The 25052-nt window shown below is 40.9% G+C and overlaps 2 protein-coding genes and 1 pseudogene across 3 annotated transcripts; 1 reads left to right on the top strand and 2 right to left on the bottom strand.

Annotated features, from left to right (window-relative positions):
* Positions 1–3192: 3192 nt before the first annotated feature.
* IPT4 (isopentenyl transferase IPT4) lies at positions 3193–4287 on the bottom strand. The gene has a single exon (NM_001127723.1). The coding sequence runs from the start codon at positions 4285–4287 to the stop codon at positions 3193–3195; it is 1095 nt and encodes a 364-aa protein (NP_001121195.1).
* A 4390-nt stretch (positions 4288–8677) lies between these two features.
* LOC109941034 (uncharacterized) lies at positions 8678–10932 on the top strand. Its single transcript, XM_020541487.1, has 9 exons — positions 8678–8756; positions 8862–8885; positions 8977–9090; positions 9175–9255; positions 9645–9769; positions 9854–10034; positions 10123–10248; positions 10360–10737; positions 10828–10932. Exons 1-9 carry the CDS (start codon positions 8709–8711, stop codon positions 10930–10932), a joined length of 1182 nt encoding a protein of 393 aa, XP_020397076.1. The 5' UTR covers positions 8678–8708.
* Positions 10933–11560: 628 nt separating this feature from the next.
* Positions 11561–12949, bottom strand: LOC103632120 (uncharacterized; annotated as a pseudogene). The gene is made up of 5 exons (NR_146483.1): positions 12797–12949; positions 12350–12690; positions 12209–12274; positions 11992–12126; positions 11561–11920 (listed from the first exon to the last, which is right to left on the bottom strand). The product of NR_146483.1 is annotated as an uncharacterized protein (transcript).
* Positions 12950–25052: the final 12103 nt, after the last annotated feature.

Here is a 25052-nt window from a genome sequence, read left to right as displayed (position 1 = left end):
AGTCATCAGCTTCTCCCTCCTTTTCTCGTCTACCTTCATATAAAACCATTCACTTCTCCAACCAGTCGGCCACTTAGTACGGTAGCTAAGAACCGGAGCCTTCGTATCCTTTCGATACGCAAAATTGTAGCAACCAAAATTCTCATGAAGGCCATCTGCTTTGGCCTTCATTTGGTAATGCGGCTCGTGCACCTGGCAGAAAGCTTCGGCATTAGGACTCATACCCTGGCTTCGGAGGGCACAAATGTAGACACTAAGTCTAACGATTGCATTGGGTGTCAGTTGATGATGGTATATTTCAAAGTTCTTCAAAACCTCTCCTATTATATCATATAGAGGGAACCGAAGCCCCGCTCTGAAGAGGCTTTTAAAGACAACAACTCATCATCCTTCGGCTCCGGAATCACCTCCTCGCCAGCAAAACGAATAAGTTTACCCTCAGCCTCCCTAAAGTAGCCCAATTTCTTCATCATAACCATATCATCTGCTGTCACAGTAGATTTACTAAATTCAAGGTGGCTAGGTTTCGCTGGGCTTAGAATAGTGTAATCCTCTTCATCTTCGTTATTACTCCCTTCTCCAACTGCGATTTGTTCAGCTTCAGCAGTCGAGGTACCTTCGGCAACAGGCTCTTCTCGCACAACAAGACCCGATTGCCTCATCACTTCTGATATTGGTGCCGTCTCAGTTACTTCGGCCTTGTCCCCCTCACGAGACACTCTAGCAGTGGATCGTACTCTGGCCATTTCAATGTTTTCGCTTTTTTGAGACGAAGCTGATCTTAAGTGCCGAAGCGTTTGCTCGAGAATGCAATGCAGAAAGCTTCAGCTATGGTTAAATTTTTTAACAGCACAACAGTGCAATGACAATGAATGTTGTGGTAACTCCTCACAAACCCGTCTGTTTATATAGTGTTGTAGGGGGAAGGCGAACCGCCATGCCGCTTGCACTGGCTGAGCGGTGGACCGTCCAGCGTCTGGAATATTATAATCGTTTCTCGACAACGAGCTTAGGGAAGGTGTTTTCGGACCTTTGGCATTCCGAAGCCTTCGTGTTTATCGCGGATCGAGCTCGTTACGAAAAACAATCTAGCACCGCGAAGGGCTACTATTGGGGGTCTTCTTCTCCGCCGAAGGTCCTCTAGACAAAAACACCTTCGGCAAGACTGTACGAAGGCAGGTGTGACATGAAGATATAAGCCGAAGATGATGCGGACAAAGCCGAAGCTACGATTGAAAGAGCTTCGGCTTGGTGTCATGATAAAGACGAAGGACGATACCGAATTAAAGAGGAAAAGACTATATAGTCCTTAATAGTTTGCATTGTGATTATAATTAGTTAACAGGGACATGGATGTAATTTTGTCCGGGCTGCGTCTCGTGCCTATAAATAGATGAACAGTACCCCCGTACTGTTCACGATAAATTGTAATCGCTCCTACATCACCTACATTCACACCTTCTGTCAAGCCGAAGGTATCAATGAAATATAAATATTGTGAACATCTACTCATGTTTAAGAAATAAAAGAAGAATGTAAATAATTTACTGTTATATTCAATATTGTCATTATTTACATTCTTCTTCTGTGTTTCATGTTTCTTCATTTATACTTATTTACTTCCCAAGATGATGAAGGTACGTCCTTCATGACTTTCGTCTGAAGAATATTATATCCAAAAGGAGATAATGTTTCGAAGGACGAAGGTCTTTAATCATTAACAATTGTGTTGCTTTGCTCTTAATGTATATCATTCGAGAACAAAGACCAACATCTCGTAAGTAGAAAGTCTATCTATATTGTTAAGGGAGAACTACCTCATTATTTGTATTACACCATTCTTTGTCGTGAACTTCCTATAATATACTCCCCCATTTATAAGTATATGACACGATTGACTTTTTTTTAAAAAAAGTTTAATCAATTACATTATTAAAAATATTTATTTTAAAATGTAAATTTTTTAGGGCAATTGTGATTATACCTTTCTCTGGCCTTGCAATTGTAATTTTATCTCTCTTTTTTCAATTTTGTGATTTTACCCCTCTATTTTGAAAATGAAGTTGTCGTTTGCTACTACCTCTTAGCAGAAATAGTGATTAAAAAATAAAAATAAGGGGTAAAATCACAATTGCAAGGCGAGAGAAGTGTATAATCACAATTAATCCTAAAAATTTCATTATTTTCAGGGTTAATTGTGATTATATCATTCTTTCACTTTGCAATTACGATTTTACACATCATTTTTTAATCATTAATCCGATTTTCACTAATGGTGTTAAGAGGTAGAGGCAACGACAGCTTCGTTTTCAAAGTAGAGGGGTAAAATCACAAAGTTGAAAAATGAGGGGTAAAATTGAAACAATGTCGTAGAACAGTATAATCACAATTACGACAAAATTTTAAGTTACGCTTAAACAAGATAAGTGATAAAACAAATCATAATAAAATAAATGATGTTCGTAATTTTTTTTAAATAAGACGAGTTATTAAAGTTTTAAAAAAAAAGTCAACAGTGTCATGTATTTGTGGTGGATTAAAGGAGTGCCTTATATTTTAAGGAGGAAGTATATGATAAATATATTAAAAATGTGTCATTAATATTGCTAGTTTGCAACTAATATTTCCTTGTAAATATGCACAACCTCGATTGTACAAACTCGATTGCGCGCACAACACAACCATGTATGCACGTTGTAGCAACCAAATGAAAAGGAAAACAGGAATAAGCTAGCATCACTTTCATATAACAAATAAAACAGAAACCGGGTGAAAAGGACAGGTGATAAGTCAAACACAGCAGGTGCCAACTCGTGCAAATAATGCATGCTCCTCGCTCGAACATACATGTAACGCATTTATCTGTATGCAAGTGCTATATATGCGGCCATATATATGATAGTAAATCCACTTTCTCCGTTTGCTTCTCTCCTCCTCTCCTAGCTAGGATTTCAAACGCACGATTCTCGAAGCAATCACGCCAATCTCTTTGTGCGACTGAGTCCCATGCAAGTTCCGACGTAGATACTACTATAATCATGCTCGTCATTCCCCTCGCTTCTCGACCACTCCCTTTTTCCTTCTTGACGACGATCGCAGCCATCGCACCAAGTAATGGTGTCCTTATACATAATGGCTATTCGTGAATGCAGTGCAGCTGTCAACGCGCTCATGGAGGAGCTTCGTCGTCCGTTATCCTGCTACGGCCGCAGCCGGCGCGGGAGCGAACACGGGCACGACTCCGTCCACCGCCAGGTCACTGGCGACGGTCGCCGCGGCGTCGTCGGTTCGTAGGAAGGAGCGCACGGCGTCGATGCACGGCGCGGCGACGAGCCGCTGCCAGGCCTCGTCGGCCTCGTCGCCGCGCCTCCGGAAGACCTCGGTGGCGTCGACGCGCCGGACGCCCCACATCTTGGCCAGGCGCTGGATCTTGGCGCGCTGCCGGCACGACAGGCGGCGGGTGTTGGACTTGATGTCCTCGATGGCGGCGGCCAGCAGCCGGTCGCGCTCGCCCTCGCTTTCCGCGTCGCCGTCTACACCCGGTCCCGGCCACCGCAGGTACGCGTCGAGCTCGGGCGCGCCAATGGCGCGCCAGAGGCCGCGCGAGTAGTCGTTGCGGCGCGGGTCGAAGGCCGCCGCGACCTCGTCCACCAGGCCGCGGGCGCGCATCTCGTCGACGCGCCGCGCCACGCAGCCGTGCAGCACGGCGCGCTGCACGTCCACCCAGAGGAAGCAGCAGTCGTAGCGGTCGCGGAACGCGGCGCGGTCGCCGTCCACCAGCTCCTCCACGTACGAGTTGGACCCTCCCGCGACGATGGGCAGGCGGCCGCGCGCGGTGATGGCGCGCGCGGCGCGGGTCGCCTCGCGCCGGAAGTCCGCGGCCGTGAACTCCTCGTCGGGCCGCGCCACCCCGAGCAGGTGGTGCGGCACGCCGGCGCGCTCCTGCTCGGTCACCTTGTTCGTGGTCACGTCCAGGCCGGCGTGCAGCTGGATCTTGTCCGAGTTGATGACCTCGCCGCCGAACCGGAGCGCCAGGTCCACCGCCAGCCGCGACTTGCCGGTCCCCGTGGCGCCCATCACCACCACGGCCTTGTGCTTCGCTCCGGCATGCCTGTTGTTGGCACTGACCAGCGGTGGCGGCGGCGCCGGCGCCGGTGGCAGGGGCAGCGCCATGCCACGTCGTTCCAGCCGCCTTAGGTCGATGGACGGCGCTGGTAGCAGCTGCCTTGGGAGGGTGGTGGTGGTGGTGGTGGCAGCGGCGGCCGTGGGCGCCAAGTAGAGTGACATGGTTTCTGTCGCTGTCGTTTAAGTTGCTTATGCTTAACCACTTGCTTGGGGTCAAGAATCGAAGCCTTTGAGATCTTCTGGTAGTTAGTTCGTGAGTTGGCTGCAGGTCGATGTGCTGGGTGTGGCTGCTATTTATCTTGTGCTGGCGAAAACAAGTGGGCAAATGGATCCTCCTCGTTGCAATACAAAAATGTGCAAATGCGTTCCTTTAATTTGGGGTTAGATTAGATTGAAACGAAAACAAATGTATTTTAGATAAAGATTCAGATGCCCCCCCATGCCCATTATATTGATGGGGTCGTCGGAATGGTACGTCGGCCGCTACGGCGCTACCTTCATGTAGCCAATTAATTGGATTGTGTAATTCGAAGCTCTGGAATTTCAGAGGAATTTCGTACTATATGGCAGCTTCATTCTTGTACGATTTGAGGAAAACGAAATCTCCCATTTTGAAATTGGCATTAGACCATAAACGACCAAATATGTGATGTTTGAGAAACTGTACCTAGCACGTGAACCATTTTTTTTGCGTTGGATTTGCAGATTTGATCCGGACACGCAGGATCAGGATGATCTAAAGTCTAAACAACAACAATCCTGGTGATCAGAAGAAAGATTCAACCATAGATTTGGATCGAGAACGGAAGCAAAAGGGGGCAGCAGGTCAACAGAAAGGACTGCTGCTGAGCTGTATGTACCAACAAAATTTGCCTTGGTGTCTGAAATTCTTGTCAAATCATGGAAGATACACGCAGATTTTGTACGTATCTTTCACAGATACAAATGAACGAAAAAATAATGTGTGTGCGCCCGCGCGCGTGGACAGATTTTGCAGCGCACGAAGCATGTGTGCAGCGCGGCGACGAGCAATCCACATACTAGTTTCTTTGGGATCCCCCAAAACATATACGCGGATGTTTATCTTGGACAAATCATGACTCGTTCTATGTTCACACCAATCCATATATATATATATATATATATATATATATATATATATATATATATATATATATATATATATATATATATATATATATATATATATATATATATATAGTATTTATATATATAGATATAGTATTTAGAGCTCTGGGCTCTCTCTAACTACAGGAAGCCCCGACCAGAAACCGACCAGGTGCTCTGACCGGCGCGCACGCTTTACTGGTTGACTGTAATACATTGTTACGTCAATTATAAATACGAGTTATGCTCCTTTTTGTTACCGTTTACACTCTTTTGGTGTGCGCACGTCTCGCGGCATCCGGGCCCACGAAAAGATCGTGTTCCTGCAATCTGGGCAGTTTACGTATACTGGGCCCACGAATCAAGGAACCGAGCTTCCATTTTCTCAGCTCATCTCTCCCGTAACTATCGCTCCCGCCGAACCCTAGCCAAATCCGCCGCCGTATGCTGCTTCTCCTCCGCGCCCGGCGAACCCTAGACTAATCGCCGCCGTGAGCATTAAGATTCTCCCCCGCAGTTCCCCCGCCGTCGCATTCTCCTTCACCACCGCAGAGACCCGCCATCGCCTTCTCCGCCGCACACACGCCGTGGCCTTGTTCTTCGTCTCCGGCAAGGGACCCAGAATCGAGGAGGCGGTTGTGCCGCCCCTGCGTTCTCCTACTCGTCAGAGACCGAGACCTCGATCTTCTCCACCGCGGCGGCCGAACGCCGAGTCCCCTACCCCGTCGCGAGGTCCGTCTCCAACGTCGAGTCCCCAACGCATTTGACACAGCCCCGCGTCGCATTGGGTTGTCCCCTGCAGAGGTGTCTCCAATTCAGCCGCCCTCCAGGCCAATCCACATTCCGGTAAGCCATCAACCTTTAACTCTTACAATCTGAATCGTAGATAGAGTTCACATTATTATTTTGCCAATTGCTTGATTTATCAAATACCAATTCATTATAAATTTATAGTTAAATGGAGACACAAATGTATACTATGCAATCTATCACACCTTTATGCAGTTACAATACTTTGTTTATGCTGATTTGTTGACAGAAGTATGATCCATACATCAACACATTATGCCATAAAACCTATTGCTGTTTGGGCCAGCTCACACGAAATAACCAGGTTATACATTAATTGGATGTCGCATATGAGCAGATTTTTTTGATCAAGTTAGTCTCACAAGCTTATGCAATTTACAATATTGTGTTATGCTGCTTTGTTGATACAATTATGCAATGTATGGTCATGAACTGAACTGAATTGACTTGCGCTTATCTTTTTTTTGATCCTTTACGTATTTTATGTATATGTGTTGTTTCATTTGGCAGGAACATCAGTGATGAAGAACGTAGACCGACCACCTTCCAATCCAAAATGGATCATAATCCAGTCTACTCAGGAGTGCTTCAGCGTTGACATACCCCGTGCTCCGGTGGGGACTGTTAGACCCGAAACAAGGCATGCTGCTGATGAGGATGATGACTTTATGCCATTATCCAAGAAGCGTAACTTGGACGACAGCCCTGGGAAAGTTTTGAAGAAGGTAGTCACTAAGCGGAGGAAAGCAGTGCCCCCCCTCCGACAGGTTAGATATTTATGTCTATGGCAATATATCATTTTATGCGTGAAATCATGTTGTCTTGATGTCTGAGTTAAACATTGTGTTGCGATTATGCAGATGTAAATGTTTACAATATTCATTTTATATATTTTTTCCGGCAGAGGCTGAACGTCAGATGCAACCCCCAAGATGTGTTAGTAAGCATACAGATATTAAATGACAGACAGCAACAAGCAATTGCACGTAGGGGATTTTCTAGTATTCTTGACATGAGACTGGACACACTCGGCAGCAGATCACACTTAGCTTGGCTGATGGAAAAGCTCGACCACAATGACATGACAATTCGAGCTGGCCCTGGAAAGGAGCTGAAAATTACAAAGGATACGGTGCACCTAATTTTGGGTTTACCGAATGCTGGGGGAGGAACTGCATTGGGCATCGATGAAGCTGTTGCTGCCAACAATTTAAGAGCTGAACTTGGTCTATCGAAAGAAGATTTTGGGGTTACAGCTCTTCAAGATTGTTTGAGGAAAGGTTCTGACGATGATTTAAGCATCAGATGCTTTTTCTTGATATTGTTCAATAGGTTGTTGTTCCCTACTGCCAGCTGGGGAATAACAAACCATGAGGTTCTTTTAACCGAGGAGATGGATCGTTTCCACCAGATGGACTGGTGCCAGCTTATTTTCAATGATTTATGCCAAGCTGCCAAGAAGTGGCATAATAGGAGCGTTACGAACGTTTCTACAACCATCTATGGATGTTCCATCGTTATTCTTGTAAGCATATCCTTTTTTTGTCTGTTACATGTCCCCATAATCTTGTATGCAAAATCCATATACACGTAGTTTATGCTTTTGTTATGTCTTATAATGACTCATGTTATGCCTTTTGCAGCTGTATTATTTGGATCATTTGCATGACTCAGCGGCACCCCAGAACAAACGTGGAACACCACGAATCAAATACTTTGATAGGAATATTATTCAAGCCCTGACAAGAGCTGACAAGGGCAAGATACGCAAAGGAGAAGAAGCATTTGGACATTGCTCGGTATTTTTTTATGTGTCAATCATTTATTTACATGCATATGATAACGTTCACATACCTTTATGCCCGTTTGTAAGCATATTTGTGATGTTGTTTTGCATTTTCCATTAAACATATGAATCTCATTTATCAATTTAATATGTTTGTATAAGTTTTACTCCATCTTTCACGCCTTTTTTTAGTTCTGAAGCTCCTCAGAGACCTGCTACACAGCTGTACCACCCGTTCATGCACAATTCAAGGCATGATTCTATTTATATATTTGTTTGTCATAGAATTTCAACATAATATTCAGTGATATGCTATACATTTACTTAATAATTTTCAATTTACAACAGCACAAGACCAGGACCAACACTTTTGATGTTTCTCGTCCTGACCCATCTGGATAGCACTCAATTCACATCGAACTCCCGCTCATCAGGGATTTGATATCAAGCAAGCTGAATCAGCTTCCATCCTGCCACCGCATGGGTTTCATAGAGAAGCTGTCACATTTTGATGCGGAGGTTGGTAAGGCGTGTTCAGTTATTAAACAGACTCTTCAGCAGATTGTTGAGAAACAATTCAATCTATCTGATGTTTTTGGCGAGTTAATTGATGAGGTCCTCCGTGCCGAGGCGGGCGACAACGAAGATGCTTATGATGTGCAGAAAACCACATCAAAATCAGATGATATTCTTCCCCAGACAGCTGGTTAGTCAGTTTAATGTATTTACGTCAATATAAAAAAGTTATGCAATCATCTATCGATACCGTTTTGATGCCATTATTTTAAACAACGTTTTCTTTGTTTACATGACACGTACAGAAGGATGTACGTGTCCGGCCCCCCCAACTGTACCCGATATGTCTACTCCAGTTTCTCAGCTGGATACGCAGTTTACAGACACACAGGTACATGAATTACTGTTAAGGCAACAACATATTCGTGTACTATTAGAAAGTTGCCCCGATGAAGCTGATATTGATCCACTGGTTCATACAAATATAACGAAACAGAACAAAACACCTACAACCTCAGTGGTAATGTTTTTATTATTAATTGTATTTTTTCATTCTAGGCTTGTATTAATCGTTTTATGTAAATAGCATATAACCATTACAATTCTTTCAGGGTAAACATGGTGACGGTGGCAAGAACATGCCGACCAATACAAACGTCACTCCTAAAGCAACACCACACATGGATCCTGACGCGCCGATATTTGATGCGACTCCGCAAATCAAGGTATGTCTAAACCCCCTCGTGGTTTTTCTATATTCTCATTAGCAGTTTACTAAATTTGTAATCCATTTATACCATCATTGTTAGTCTACTGGCGGCGTACAACAAGTGGCAGAAACAGACTTGCCTGACAGTGGTCCATGCTTTGATCAGACTCCATCTGAACATGCCAGCTCAGTAATTTACATTTTCTTTGTAGTGTTCAACTGCTCACAGATTTTGTACAGCCATGCTTCACAGTCTAAATAGGTTATGCATCTTACAACTCAGTGTTATGCCCATTTACACATACATATATGATAAGTAGATGTGCATGCAGTTTTTACATAACTGTTAGCTGTCTATGATAAATTACACATACAATTATGCAGTTTGCAAGAATATTTCTTTCTCTTGATCTGTATCAGTAATGTCAGCTCATTAATTTTATGCCAGTTTATGACACTTCATTCCACATACGTATATTCCACTTTATGTCAGCTCAGTAATTTTCATTTTCTTTATAGTTGTCAAAATTGTTCACAGAGTTTTATGTATATTTTCATATATATTTTTAGGTTTATGTTGAAACCGATCCAGCTACAAACACTCCACAGGTTGGCCAGGCTTCTCTTGATTCGGAGATGCAAACTGTGTTAGCTCTACGCGAATATTTGTGTGGTCTGCAATCTGACACCGGCAGGTACGAAGTTCATACTAAATCTAAATCTGTTTATATGCTGGTAGATTTACGCGACCTCTCTAATTGATATAAAAAATTCACCAGGACCATAATAGATTATGGTGAATATTCGGTGACATGTTCTGACATATATGAATCTTTTGCCGATGGGAAGTGTCTCGACAATGTATTCATGCAGTGTTTCATCCAATGTGTTATTGATGATGCAAAAAATCAGCAGACTTCCATGAGTTCGAACAGTTTGGTTCTTGATGTTAATGTTGGGGTAAACTATTGTAACTTACATACACCATTTTCATATACAAATTAGATGAACCCAAGTACACTCACTCCATTTATATCGTTTATTGCAGTCAATACTCAACTTTGAGGAACAGGAACGTCACAGTCGCAACCCTCAACCTTTTGATGAATCTGTACTCCACACACTTCTAGACAATTCATTGCCTGAGACAGATGAATTGGACCAATGCAAAGCGGTAACAATCGTATTTCATAATCCAAACATAATTCCTTTTAAATGGAACATATCACATTGTTATGCTTTTGTAAGTTACCCTGTTAATTTTATGATTTTTTTACACGGTCAGATCATGGTCCCCATGGTAAGCAGGGGGCATTGGACATTGTATGTTGTCAACAAGGTCAAGAAGTGCATTCATATTTTAGATTCCAACCCATATGGACCAACACTTGGTGGAACTACATGGAAGGACTATCATTTTGCACATTTGGGCTCAGGTGGCAGAAAGTTACCATGGGCTAAGGTTATTATGAGCAGATTAAACAAAGTAATACAACATGTACGGCCCAGTACATGCTTTCCCAAGTTTGGTAACTTCACAATTGACTTGTGCCCAAATTGTCCTAACATGGCAGCTGGATCAAATGACTGTGGGTTTTATGTCATGGGTTACATTCTATTTTATCAATGCGACGAAGGATCTTTGCGGTCAGACATAGAAGCAGTACGTACAAATTTACCATTTAATTCTATAGTTGGCCCATGGCAACATATGGAACAGAGGTATAACTAACTCAGTGTTTTTGTATTGCAGGGCAACACCAGTGAGATACGTTCTCTTGCGCTGCATTACATCACATTCCACCCGAAGAACAAAGCATTATCGCTGCTCCAAGACATCCAAAGATTCAAGGTCTAAAGGATGTAGTTTAGTTTGGTCATGTAATATATTTTGTATACAATGGTTCCCTAAACTTCAGATCAGTCATGTGTGTATATTATGGGCAAAGTCCGTAGACGTTTCTTAGTTATGTCAATGACAACTTTGGGATCAGCTTTTTTCTAAACTGGAATGTTGTTCCAAACTGTGTTTGAAAGTAATGTGTGTTTCTTGCATTTGATTCTGCCAGGTTCCTGTACAATATTGTTATGTCAATAACCTCGAAGTATGCATGTTTCTTGACCGAAGTTTACGATATAATTATTGACAGTCTTATGCATGTTTGTCCATAAACTTATGATACAATAGTCATCAATATATGCCAATACATTATTATATACATTATCAGAGTTATATACTGCAAACAGGGTCATTTTTTGTACAGTCATGGTTCACAGGCTAACCATCTTATGCATTACACAACGCAGAGTTATGCAGTTTTGCACATACATGTATGCTAAGTATATGTACAGTCAGTTTGCTGCATAACTGTTAAAGCTTATGACAAATTACACAGACATTTATGCCAGTTTGCAAGTGATACTTTTTGGAAGTTGTCAAATGAACACAGGAATCACATTTACACAAGGAAATATTTGTATCTTATGGTCTTCTACTCTCTACCAGATGAATCATCATCTCCGACATCCACCGTTCGTTTTTTCGACGTTGATGTCTCATTCCATTGCGGGGCTGCAGCTATGAGTTTGTTCCTTGAACCTGGAGGCCGTCCTCGCTTACGTCCAGATAGGTTAGCCAATCGAACCCTATTATCCTCGACAGTTAAACACGTACGGCTGTTGTGACCATCAGCTATGCCACATTTATGGCATTTCCTGCTCATCTTCTTAGCTCCTTTCGCACCCAATTTTAAAACTTGTTGCTCACTACTTTTGATTGTTCTTCCCTTAGGCTTGGCCTTATCTGGTCTTGTTAAGTTTACACCTTCCATATGAAATTCCAGTTTCTACAAAACAAAGATATCAAGTCAGATTTTACATTCTCGTATGTCATCATATATTGTAGCAATGTTTTCACCTTTCTAGCTTCCACATCCATAGAACTACTCTCAACCAGCCGAATGTCAGTGTTATGTTCCAATGTTAATATCTGCATATTACATTGATCATCCTTAGTATTGCATTCATTTGTATTAGAGCCCATTAAAATTTCCTGTGAAATAAAACAAAGTCCAGTGAAGACACAAATCTTATAGAGCAGTATATGTAATACATTATAAAGATTTGTTCCATACCTCGTTCCCATCATCTAATTTGCGTAAGTTGTCTATAGCCATTTCTTCTGTTTCATACGCTTCGACCTATATCATCATTACAATCATGGATCATAATCGACAAGTAATTATGCAAAATTCATAACATCACGAGGTGCGTACCTGGATGTCATCGCAAACACTTGTGCCACAACTCTCACCAGTACCTATATCAGGCTCCACACGCATCAATAACCCTAATAATTCGTCCATCATCTCTAGGGCTTTATCATTCCCAGCTTTAGACAGACTCGCATGGTGTACTACTTTCATTGCTTTTTTAAGCAACATCTTCTGTCTATATGATCTAGTTTCTCCATCTTTTCCTTTCAAATTCCTATCGTCTCTTGAAAAAGCCACATCTTGATGCGCGGAGTATGTGTATCGTTGCAAAATATACTCACTTGGGATCCTTTCAATTTGTAGATGCATGAAAGCGCGTACAAGATGAACACAAAATAGACCTATATTTGATTAAACATACATTATGTCATATATTAATCGTAAACAGCTATGTATTTGTAATAATTTATAATTTTATATAGCAAAAAATCTTTTAGTATAACATACCTGTATGCTCCCAATGCTTGCACTCACATGAATACTTTCCGGCATCCACATCAGCCCTTATCTTGAATTGGTGTTGACCCCAAACAATTTTATTTGATCTTGTAGTATGTTTCACCACCCAATCATGTTCCTCACCCTCTGTATCACGGTCTATTCGGTACGCAGTTGCATATTTTACTGTCTCCTGAAACCTTGTCATCACAGCTCTAGTGTATGCCCTTGCAACTCTTATTTCAAACATATACAATGTAGTTGTATCCTTTTGACCCTGCAAATTACACAATATAATATTAATACTGTTTTGTTTTTAATATCATAAAACATATGTTTATTAATTTTTTTCACTTACCATGCATCCTAGTGCCTCTTTGGCCTCTTTCATCTTCCTACTATGCAGGAGCTTCATCATTTGCTTTGCAAATTGATGAAGCGGTGTGTTTGCATCCACGTGGGCACTCTTCACCAACTTGTTCATGCTCTCGCTTCGTTGTGTAGAGACCATAAGACCACAATAATCTCCTTTAAAAAATGCAGGTACCCAATCTTTGCGTATTTCATATAATCTGGCAAGGGTGTTGTTCTCGTGTAGTTGGAAATCATCAAGCATCATTTGCCAGGCAGTCTCGAACTCCATTTCATTCAATGGATGATGTATTATAGATTGGAACCTTGTTTTGAAATCCATGTCCTCAAATCTTGCATATAATTCATTCAAGTGGGGCATATACCTGTTTTGCACATGCCACAAACACAATCGATGTATTGTGTTTGGGAATACTCTGCCAAGTGCAATTGGCATGGCAGGGTCTTGATCTGAATATATAAATTTACATAACATCATGCAAGACAATATGACATCATATAGTACGTGACATGATAATTACGAGCCATTTTATTACAACATACCTGTCAGCATCACTCGTGGTCCGTCACATCCCATGCATGTTTTGAACGTATTGAAGACCCACTCGAATGTATCAACTGTCTCGTCTCCTAGTAAAGCAAACCCAAATATTGTGCATTGTAGGTGGTGGTTCGAGCCAACAAACATGCCTAATGGCTTATCATACATATTAGTCTTATGCGTAGTATCAAATGTAACTGCATCACCAAAATCAATGTACTCGGCTTGCTGGCTAGCATGGGACCAAAATATGCTTAAAATTTTCCCTTCTTTGTCCAGTTGAAAGTCTGAAAAAAATTGTGGATTATCTTTCTTGCATAATGAAAAAAAAGATAACAGCTTTGACACATCATTTGCATTTCTCTCCCTTTGCCATGCTTTTTTCCTGTCAAAAAATGTAATGATTATGCACTATATCTAACTCAACACATTACGATTGTTTATGTAATATAAAATACAATTATTGTCAATGCATAATACACTTACAGGTTACTCATGTCCTGCACGGTTATTGGAACGTTTTCTGGGCCACCATGCATTTCTGTAACAAAATCCATAATGCAATGTGGTGGAATCCTGCTTTCTTGCATCGCACTAAGGAACTCCATATATTCACGATCATGTGTTTTGTTGCATTGCAATTGCCCTTTTTCTGTATCTTTCTTCAAAAATTCATGATTATGCTCATAGTTTACCAGATCAATCCGAACAGAAATAACTTTCTCTTTAGCATCATCGTAGATTTTTTTAAGTTTCATCCCAGCCTTGCACTGTGTTCGTTTTGAACATGTGTTACGTATCCTTGGATTTCCAGCTACCCTTTCAACATTCTTTCCTTCCATTGAACAGTTCAACCATTTACAATTCTTCCGCTCCCTATATTTCTTCAACGGAAATCCTACCTCGTATGCATATTGACTATAAAAATTATACGCCTCGTCCACGTTACTAAATGTCATACCGACTTTAGGTATCAATCTTATATCAATATTGTCCGGCTGCGCACAGAAATTTAACATTTACGATTCAATAGCGACTAAATTTAACGTAATATGGGAGAACTTACGTGGCTTTGAAGAATATGAGGTGTGTCCTGTTCATGTGGCCCAATATGTCTCATGGGGATGTGCTTCTCTGCGCCGACCACGTCTGCTGTTTTTGTGTGCTCTTCGATATGTCCAGGTGCCCTCAATGCCGCCGGAGGAGTAACAGAGACACCCTCTGTGTATGGGGCGATTGCAGACAAAACAGGATGCATGTCCATTGAAACAGACGTACCTGCTGGCTTATGCACAGATGTTACAGGCAGGATGTCATCGCCAGCGCCGGTGGTGGACATATTCTCGCCGCCCATCGCCGGCCGGACCTCTCACTTCCGCCGCCGCTAACCGCCGCCAATAATTCAGATGGACGAGCGAACGTGGACGCGGCTGTAAAGTTGTATTAGTTTCCTGCCGTAACTGCGCCTTTATTTACGCGCACGAAAATCTTGTCTTGCCTTATCCCAAATCCTGCCGTAAACGTTTGCATGGTTTATGCTATCATGTATCACAACGTTATGCAGTCGTAAACGTCTAGAACATGCAGATATTCGTGCGCGCGATTCCTGGCATGCAAAGATTCCATTTATGCATGAGTTATGCTCATTTGTACACATATTTATGGTTGCGTAATTGCATGTCGCGTGCAAGCCGGAAAACGTGGTTATCCTTTGCATAAATGGCGCAGGCTGGCGTCCAGTGGGCCGAACGCGACCCGTTCGGTCTCCCTGGCTGGGGCTTCGCCCACTAACGGAAGCCCAGGGCTTCCATTACCTCTTCCATATATATATATATATATATATATATATATATATATATATATATATATATATATATATATATACTTAGATAAGAGCATGTACAGTCCTATTTAATCACAACATTATAATAAAAATGCTGCTAAAATAGCGTTAAAATGTAACACTAAATTTAATTTGTGTTCTTTAAATTTGAAGTACTTTTAATTTTGAATTTTGCAATAATTGGTTTTCAAATTTATGGTCGGATTTATGTCAAACTTATACTCAAAACTTTATATCAACGTTGAGGCAAATTTACAAACGTATGATAATAAGTGTTTAACGAAGTATTTGTGCACTATGGTAGACTGTGTAAAAAATTGTTTTCTACTACATGTGCACAAATTTAGGATGGTAAGAATGTGAGTTGAAAAGAAAATGGATCGGCATACGCGAGATTTATGGAATCGTGGAAAATGACCTCATTTCATAGAGCAGTTGCTTTTTTCTAAATTTCTATTTTGTTGCGTAAATGTGTGGGTCATAAATATATCTTATACATATGGCATAAATGGTAGAAACCCAATACACACTGGATTAAGTAAACGAGATAATGCATAAAATCAATAAACTGTTTGGTAAAATATGAATAGAAATATCATAAACAGACAAATAGATGGAAGCAGAGCCATGACCTGAAATATAGGTCGTAAAAATCTATTGACATTGACATAAATATGTAAACAAAATAGCATAAAAATAGGACTGCCGCCCTGCGGAACCGCCGCCTCACATCTGGGATGCGCCACCACTTCGTGCCTAGGGGAGGCTGTCGTTGTCGCTCACGCCTAGAGAAGTCCACCATCGCCGCTCCCACCTTGGATGGCATCACAGTCGTATGCGCTCAGGAGTTGACCCTCACGCGCGTGCATCCTGAGATCCGTCGCATCAGTCGCTCCCACCTCGTTGTCATGCACGCCTTAGGGGTGTCGTCGTTGCTCACGTGCCCCCGAGATCCGGCATCACGCCGCCGCAGCCGCTCCACCTCACCGTCGTGCGCAACTCAAGGAGTCGTTGCCGCGTGCACATTAGGGAGACGCTGTCGCGCTCGTGCCCCCTGGGATCCACCGTCGCAGCCGCTGCCACCTCGCCGTCGTGCGCACCTCAGGGGGTCGCGCGCCACGTGCGTGTCCTCGGGATCCGATGTCGCAGCCGCTTCCACCTCGCCGCCGTGCGCGCCTCAGGGGGCCATCACCGCGCTGGCCTTAGGGATCCGCCGCTACAAGCGTGTCCCCCGGATCCGCCGTCGCGCGCTTGCTCCCAGGATCCGCCGCCGCCGCGCGCCTCTCGGGGGTGGGAGCGTAACTATCGGCATCGCTAAAACTGAACCATAGCAATCTGGAGCTTCTTTTATAGACGCTTCGGACCTGGTGCGGCTGAACCGGTTGGCAATATCGGGTCATAGTTTTCGCTGAGCTATTGGAAGCCCAGGACTCCATAATATATATATATATATATATATATATATATATATATATATATATATATATATATATATATATATATATATATATATATATATATATATATATATATATATATATATATATATATATATACACACACGCATGTTTAGCTTGGACGAATCATGACTCGTTCTATGTTCACACCAATCCATATATATATATACACACTTTAGATAAGGGCATGTAAAACCCCATTTAATTACAACATTATAATTAAAATGCTGCTAAAATATCGTTAAAATATAACATTAAATTTAATTTGTTTTCATTAAATTTTAAGTATTTTAAAATTTGAATTTGAAACAATTGGTTTACAAATGTATGGTCAGATTTATGTCATACTTATACTCTAACCTTTTATATCAACGTGGGGGGCAAATTTGCAAACAATTGATAATAAGTGTTTTTATTTGGAATTTTGAATATGAAATTTTTTATTTTTAAATTTAAGGTTAGATTTATGTCATACTTATACACTAAACTTTTATCTCAAAATGGCGGCAAATTTCAACCACTCCATTCTCGGAGGACCACAAAACATTAAATGATGTGCTACTATTTGGGGATTCCAACTTAGGCTTAGGGATTGAGCCACAATTTCGTCCCTTCTCCTCTTTCTACTTGTTATAGATCTAAAAATCATCCAGATAAGAGCCAGTATATGGATTTGGCTCCATCAAATCCAAATACACGATGGGTTTGGGTTCTAGGGTAAGGTTTAGGTGCAAACTGCGTCTTTAATACCATTGTCAAGTAATGTAACATCTTCCTTTGCCTAAAACCTAGAACCGAGAGAGTGGGGAAAGAAATCACCTTCAAGATTGGAGGAGGAGGTCACCATGGGTAGGGAGACTCTGATGATCAGCATCGGAGTTAGTGTGTCGATGGTGGTGACACTTTCCCTTACTAATTGTATAGGAAGGGATCACATCGCGTGTGTAGGGATTAGGAGGTACCTATGAATGCCGGTCTGTGTTGACCTCATCCCTTTTTTGGTTATACACAACATGACGGGAATAAGTAACCAAAAGGTTGTTGCACCTTCCATCGATGCATGTGGTGGAGTTAGGCTCAGTCCTCTAATCAAGAATGACGTGAGATCAACCTAACATATAATTGTCAAAGGCCATGGTTCGGTCCCCTGGATTTGTAGGTTTATGGTTTTAAGCGACATCGTTGACATGTTACACTTTTTACAATACTTCTCTAGCGATGTATCTTATATCTTGTGTATCATGCTCATCTTCGTTGGAGGCACAAGGATGAAGTATCCATTGGTGAACACGCTAGTAGGCAACGACTAACTTGAAAGTCAGTCAGGTTGAATTGACATGCCTCTACTGGTTACCTAAGCATCAACAATTAGCAATGAGCTAGGGGTGGTATGATATTGTTACACTAACATCAACCCTATATATCTTTCTTCCCATTTCCCATTGGCTGGATCTACATCTCTTGCAGTTTCCCATGGGTATTCCTATTCACCTATTCCTTTGCCTTCTCTTGATTTTCTAAAATGGTTAGAGCTAGGCTAGAGAATACCTTAGTAGATAGCTAACTAAATCACATGCCAGTTCTAAAGTAGTTCAAGAGGATGGAAATTGATGGAGCAAACATTGCATGCACTGCAACCAAACTAAAGGTTATATTATACTCCTAAATTTGATTAGAATATTTCTTTCTTACGCATTTCTATTTAATTTTTATTTTGATATGTGCTCCCTCCATTCTAAACATTATACCATAGTTCGGTTTTAGTGACCCTTATTAGGTATGAACTATTGGAGGATAAATGTTGGGGACTGATGGTTGGTCGCTAAACACGTTTGTAGTCATGTTCCATTGGTCACTAAAACTATTTAACTTTAACGATTTGCGGTTGGTCTCTATAGAGACGGGTGGACATCCGACTGTTGATTTCTAAAAATTGGACCCATCTCTTCTAGTCTTTTCTTATTAAAGCACGCTAGGCTTTCAGCTTCTCTCCGCGCTTAGCAGTCGGTGTGTCGACATGTCGTGCATACGGTTGCTACAACAAAAGTCAGCCAGGTACGTGGGATGTGGGTTTCCACCTTCCGTTGGCACAACCCTCGCTCACTCCCATATAGTCCCCTCACTCGCTCACTCCCCGGTACCCTCGCCCGCGACACACAGATCTCACCCTCTGGAACCCTAATGTCGCAAGATGATGCGTCGGGTAGGCATGGTGGATGGCGATGCTAAGGGTTCGATGCTCGGTGCCGTCATCAAGCATAATGGAGGAGCTGGTAGGATGTACATATCTATAATCTAAACGTTCATTTGTCCATGTATCATCTTATATATACATTGTACTTGTATGCTTTTACCGTATGAAGTTCGAATGATGAATAAAAGGGGCAGACTTATGTATGCTTTTATCGTATGCAATCCTTTGTCTATTCCGTGTGTATGTTTATGTGAGTATGTGTATAAAAATCTGTGATTTGTGGTGCTTTTATGTTTATATCTATTTAGTGGATCAGTCATTATAGAATGCTAATTAACTGTATACTAATAACAACTATCAGTATGAGCAACTTTCTGTTGGTTGCTAAATGTATCGTATACCAACTCACTGTTGGCTGCTAAATGTATAATTTAGCAATCCACAGTTGGTCGTTAAATGTACAACATTAGCAACCGACGGTTGGTCGCTAAAAAAGAAGTCGGTCGCTAAAACTTTTAGCGACGTCACTTATAGCGAGTATCTTCATAGGTTGCTAAAGGTCTTCGGCGACCAACTATATGTCGCTGAAAGCGTCTTTAGCAACCAACATTAAGTCACTACAAGTGAGTGAACCATCGTGTAGTGAGATGAGATGAGAGATATGATGGGTAAGCTTCTGGAGACAACCTTACAGTATACTTTTTAGCCTATCCATATAGTAGTCAACTTTTCACTATTAATGTATGACTCTACTTATCAAAGCTTCTTGGTTTATAACTAAGTTGTAAATTAATTTCCCGTTTCTTCTCCCTGCTCCACTTCAGCATTTAGTCTGTTGTGGGCCTCTTATTATACTTGCTCTAAATATTAATTATGTGGGCAAACAGGTAACTGCGATCGTGGGAAACAGTTGTGGCAACGAGAGGCGTAGGTTAGCCGCACCAGGAGAAAGTTGCATTGTGTTGTGTACCTTCGGCCCACAAGGCACTGACCATGATATATATTACATATATTTATTTTCTTTAATATACTGGCAATGGGGTACGAACAGCTAAGTCTGACAGTTGGCGCCAACAGACATACATACACAGCTAAAATATGCAGAGTGCTGTGGCATAGGTAAAGTGCCTGTAGTAGTACTAGCTAGAAGCATCGGGACGTGCGCGTGCATGGATATGTTTTTTGTCTCCTTGTGTTCGTGCCATGTTGCTACAGCGCCCAGCTAGCCCTCCGATCTGCTAGAAATATTCAAGCATAATGTGGCACAAAGTATGAATTAATGCTCCAAGAAGTAAATACAACGAATGAAGGACCACCATTATTAGCTCTGCCTCTTGTACTCATCAATCTGGCTCTTAGCTAGTACTAGATTGCGCTTAAGGGCATATACAATACAAAGCCTTTGGATCGGTTTTCAAAGTATAAGAGATAGTTAATAAACTACACAATACTACTCTATATCATAAATACATTCAAGACATAGTATGCATAAAGAATCGTGTAAAGACAGACTTTTCGCGAAGACATCGTCTCTTGATTAATTTTTTTTGCACTTACACCTATAAGACCGTCAGCAGCGCATGTCGCGCGGTGCCCCCTCCCCTAGCACTGTACACGCGTAGGGGGCCTCTACGCGTGCAGCGGTGGCCTCCAAATGGCCCCCTACGCGATGCAGCGCTAGGGGATGCCGCGCTGCTCCCCCAGATCAAGGGGAGCACTGTAGCGCCCCCTTCATAGTGCTCCCTATTTAATAGTTGAAAAAAATAGTAATAAAAGATGAAAACAGTTAGATAATGATATTTTATAGTTGTAGTGGGGTATAGGTGGATAATATAGGGGAACTGCTGCAAGAGATGAAAATTTAGGGGGTGAAATGTTGATGTGACGCAAAAAAGTGATATAGGGGAAAAATTTAGAGGTCACCGCTGCGGACAGTCTCGAAAGACCCTATAATTAATTAATAGATGTTGTACATACCCTAACATGCAAGATTTCGTGGATTAATAGTGCGCGTTCTATTTTGTCTGCAACCACTAGTGACACCACCAGAAAATATGATATTTTCATGAACCAAGATAATCTACACAGGGCTTTTAAGTTTTAATTAGCATATAGCCGATTCATGGGCCAAAATAATTTATACAGGGCTTTTAGCCTAGCCGACAAAAAATAATAATTTCCATCGAATGTCTAGTTCCTACCATGGACGATAAAAAATTAAGAAATTTACTCTGTCCCGTCCAGCCTCAAGTGCAGTGGCGAAACTGTGGTGAATCAGAAAAACAAATGTCTTAAGATGTATAGTAATTATTTATAGATGGTGTATATATAGTGAAAATTTGATCTAGACTACTGATTTTGCAAATTTTCGGTTGCCCATGCTCGACGCTCGGTAAAGTTAACGGTCGTCGCCGAGTGTTTGGCGTCCGACAAAGATTTATTTGCCGATTGTATTTCTGTGCCGAGAGTCTCGCTTTTGGTAAACGTGCTCGTTACCGAGAGCAGAACTTTACCGAGTGCCCGATGAAAAGCACTCGGCAAAGAGCCGGATTCCGATAGTACGTACCTTCACCCTGCTTACGCGTGCCTCTCGAGTGATGTTTTGGTTCAGAAAATGTTTGCACCGTCGTGTAGTGCTTTTCTTTTCTTTTCCAATATCTCACCTCAGGAATTTTTCACAATATATTCGTAGGCATTTTTTTCTTTTTCTAAGACAAGTCATTCATTTTTTGAAGTCTATCATAATCTTTCGTTGATCTTTAACCTTGTTTTTTTGGATCCATTGTCTCAAAACATACCCATGATTTTTTTAAATTTTTCAAAGCTTTTGGAGTCTTCTCCTTGAGTTAAAAATCGATTTTCAGAATTATTTCAAGTTCAAAAAATATAATTCTGAAAATAGAAAAGTCCTTATCCTAATCTAACTTGGCCGAAACCTATCATATATATATACTCAAAACGATCGACTCGACAAACCCTTTCTAGATCTGCTATTATTTTCGTCAAAACTTAAGTACCTGTTTATTTCTGCTCACAATCTGTCTAAATTGATTTTAGGCCAAGTTATATAAGTTGAAGGTCAGATTATCATAATCCATAAAAGCTGCCTAACATAAGATTATTTTAGCTTATTTGATAAAAAAAACCCACTATTCATGGCACCTTCAAGAGAAATTATCCACCATTGTCACTCTTGACCAAAAATATTTATCTATTTTTCTTTGCTCCCACGACGCACGTAACACATAACTAATCAAAGTTTCAATATGCTAGGTAGCTATTAAATATAAATTATATAATTTAGATTATTTAATCTTATGTATTTTATATTATATAATCTGTAAGCTGAAACAAACCGTCAGTCATGCTGTCGTCGCACGCCAATTTTTTTCCAGCCACATGTGTTCCTCTTCCCTCCCTTGGTGCCAACCTATCTGCGTAGAGTGCCATGCGGGTAAAGAAAACAGTGGCATACAGGAGAAAATATATTTCTATGCACATCTTATTTCCTTTCCTTTTCCACTGCTACCTCATCTATTTAATGAACCAATAAACTTTATGCAACCGGAAAGAAATTATATTTGCTTTGCTTCTTTCCCATCAACTTTTGTATATTTGTTTAGATCTTTATCTGCCCTCAATCTTAGTTCTATGGATTAATGGGCTATTTAAATTCATACCCTTAGTTTTGCCATTTTTCTCATTTTTACCCTTAGTTGAATTTTTTTCTTAGTTTTGCCCTTCTACTATATAGTACTGGAAGGACAAAACAAAGCAAAAAAAACACGACTAAGTGTAAAAATGAGGACACCAACAAAACTAAAGACACCACCTTAAAAACCGATTAATTTAATCTGTGTGTGCACTGTGTGGTCTTCTTCAAATCAGTATGTATGTTTTGTTTTAATTCCATTCTCGACAATCTTGTTGTAACCATGTCGCAAATCCTAGATTGTTTTTAAATTTCTTTTGAATCTTTGTCATTTATGTTTGGTGTATTGTTTTGTCCTCTCTTGTTCTTATTGCTTGATGTGTGTAACGTATAGGCGACGAGTGGAACGTGTCGGACAAAGAGCAATCTTGGGAAGGACAAGACCCTGCTTTTGAGGAGCAAGGCAATTAGTATTTGAGCAGACCCATAAATTGAATTCAGTTATTGTAGTGCATTAATTTTGGTCACTCCTACTAAGGATGACTAACCAAGTTTTACCTTTATACAAAACCTTCGATTGATATGTTAGTCTTTTGTTAGTACTCTACCTTTAATAATAATATATTAATGATGGTTATAATTAATCTTGATTATCTCTTATATGCAACAATGATAATTAAATCTTTCTTTTTAGCAACATGGAATGGAGGCTTGTGCATAGAGTAGCCATATGCAAAGTACCTCACCATAAGGAATGGCTCGTCGAGTAAACACCAAGATTTTAGTGTGCTCTATGCTTGGCCAAAGTAGACTTAAGATCTTGGATGAGTGGATGCTTACTCGACATGGTGTAGGGGGTCCAGGGTATAGACCGTCAGGTGCCAAGTGCGGTGAAAGGTTGGATAGTCACCCTTTGGACTTGGGTTTATACTAACAAGCTAGGTGGGAACTTGCAACACGCTGAAAACATCCATATGACTATGTAAGAAATGACCTTATAGTGAAGTACATATCACTCACCTCAGAAGTAAGGGTCGGATAAACCCACACAAAGTGGAAATCATATCTTATGGGTAAAGTGTACAATCTCTGCTAAGTATTAAAACTGGTATATCGGTCATGCTCATAGTTAAGAACCACTTGGAGTTTTCTCATAGATTAGAGTTTCTCATACTATGATTTAGGTTGGTTCTCAAATACATTTACTCTATGTTCATGGAAATTTGGAAGGTTATGCTTTCACCTTAGCAACAATAATGATGATGACTAGATCAACTAAAATACCAATGCTCAACTAGTCCACTATAAAGAGCCTTTATATGCATTGCTTATACACGCTATTCGTTAAGTTTAATTCGCTTCCTCTATGACTATGGTCTATAATAATATATTTTTATGATTTATTTAAAGTAATTTGTGATGATACTTTCACTGATGACGTCGTTGTATATGTGAAATTAATTTTGGTACATACATTGTTTGCATTCAATTGTCTTCTTAAAATCGGGTGTGATATTGTATCAATGTCTATTGATCCAAACCACAAGTTATATGCTAAATCAGGTGATCCAGTGAATAAAGAGACATACCAAAGTAGTTTTGCAGGAAGCTTATCTACTTATGCCATACAAGACATGGCATTGCACATGCAGTGAGTGTGAGTGTTGTGAGCTGGTACATGCATTGTCCAAGAAGTGGGCATTTCAATGTTTGTTTCGGATACTATAATATATGAAGAGTAGCCCTAGAAAGGGCCTCATCATGTGCAAGAGCCATGATCATCTAAACATATATAGAAGGTTATTGCGATGTTGATTAGCAAGTTGCCTTGAGTATATAAGATCGATGAATTCACAATATTGTGTTTTTGTTGGGGGAAACTTGATATCTTGGAGGAGCGAAAGCAAATAATTGTATCTCCTTTGACAAATAAAGTAAAGTAGACTAATGATATTTTCACTAAGTGACACGTTTTGGGTTAGGATACTTCTGTTAAGAGTTACTCCCTCCGTTTTTTTATTTGTCGTTTTTAGTTCACAAATGAACTATACGCCGTCAAGTATTTGAGAATGGAGGTAGTAATATGCTAAGAAAAGTACCATTTAAGTTTTTGTGTTATAACAAATAGGCTATCAACATAATACGTGGAGATTGATCGCTCCTTTGTTAAGATAAATGATGGTCTTCACTCTTCAGTAGAGTCACG

This window comes from Zea mays, chromosome 7 (assembly GCF_902167145.1).
Source record: "Zea mays cultivar B73 chromosome 7, Zm-B73-REFERENCE-NAM-5.0, whole genome shotgun sequence".
In the NCBI taxonomy this organism is placed as follows: domain Eukaryota; kingdom Viridiplantae; phylum Streptophyta; class Magnoliopsida; order Poales; family Poaceae; genus Zea; species Zea mays.
The sequence above is the reverse complement of the archived record's forward strand: the minus strand, read 5'-3'. Positions and strand labels throughout refer to the sequence as shown.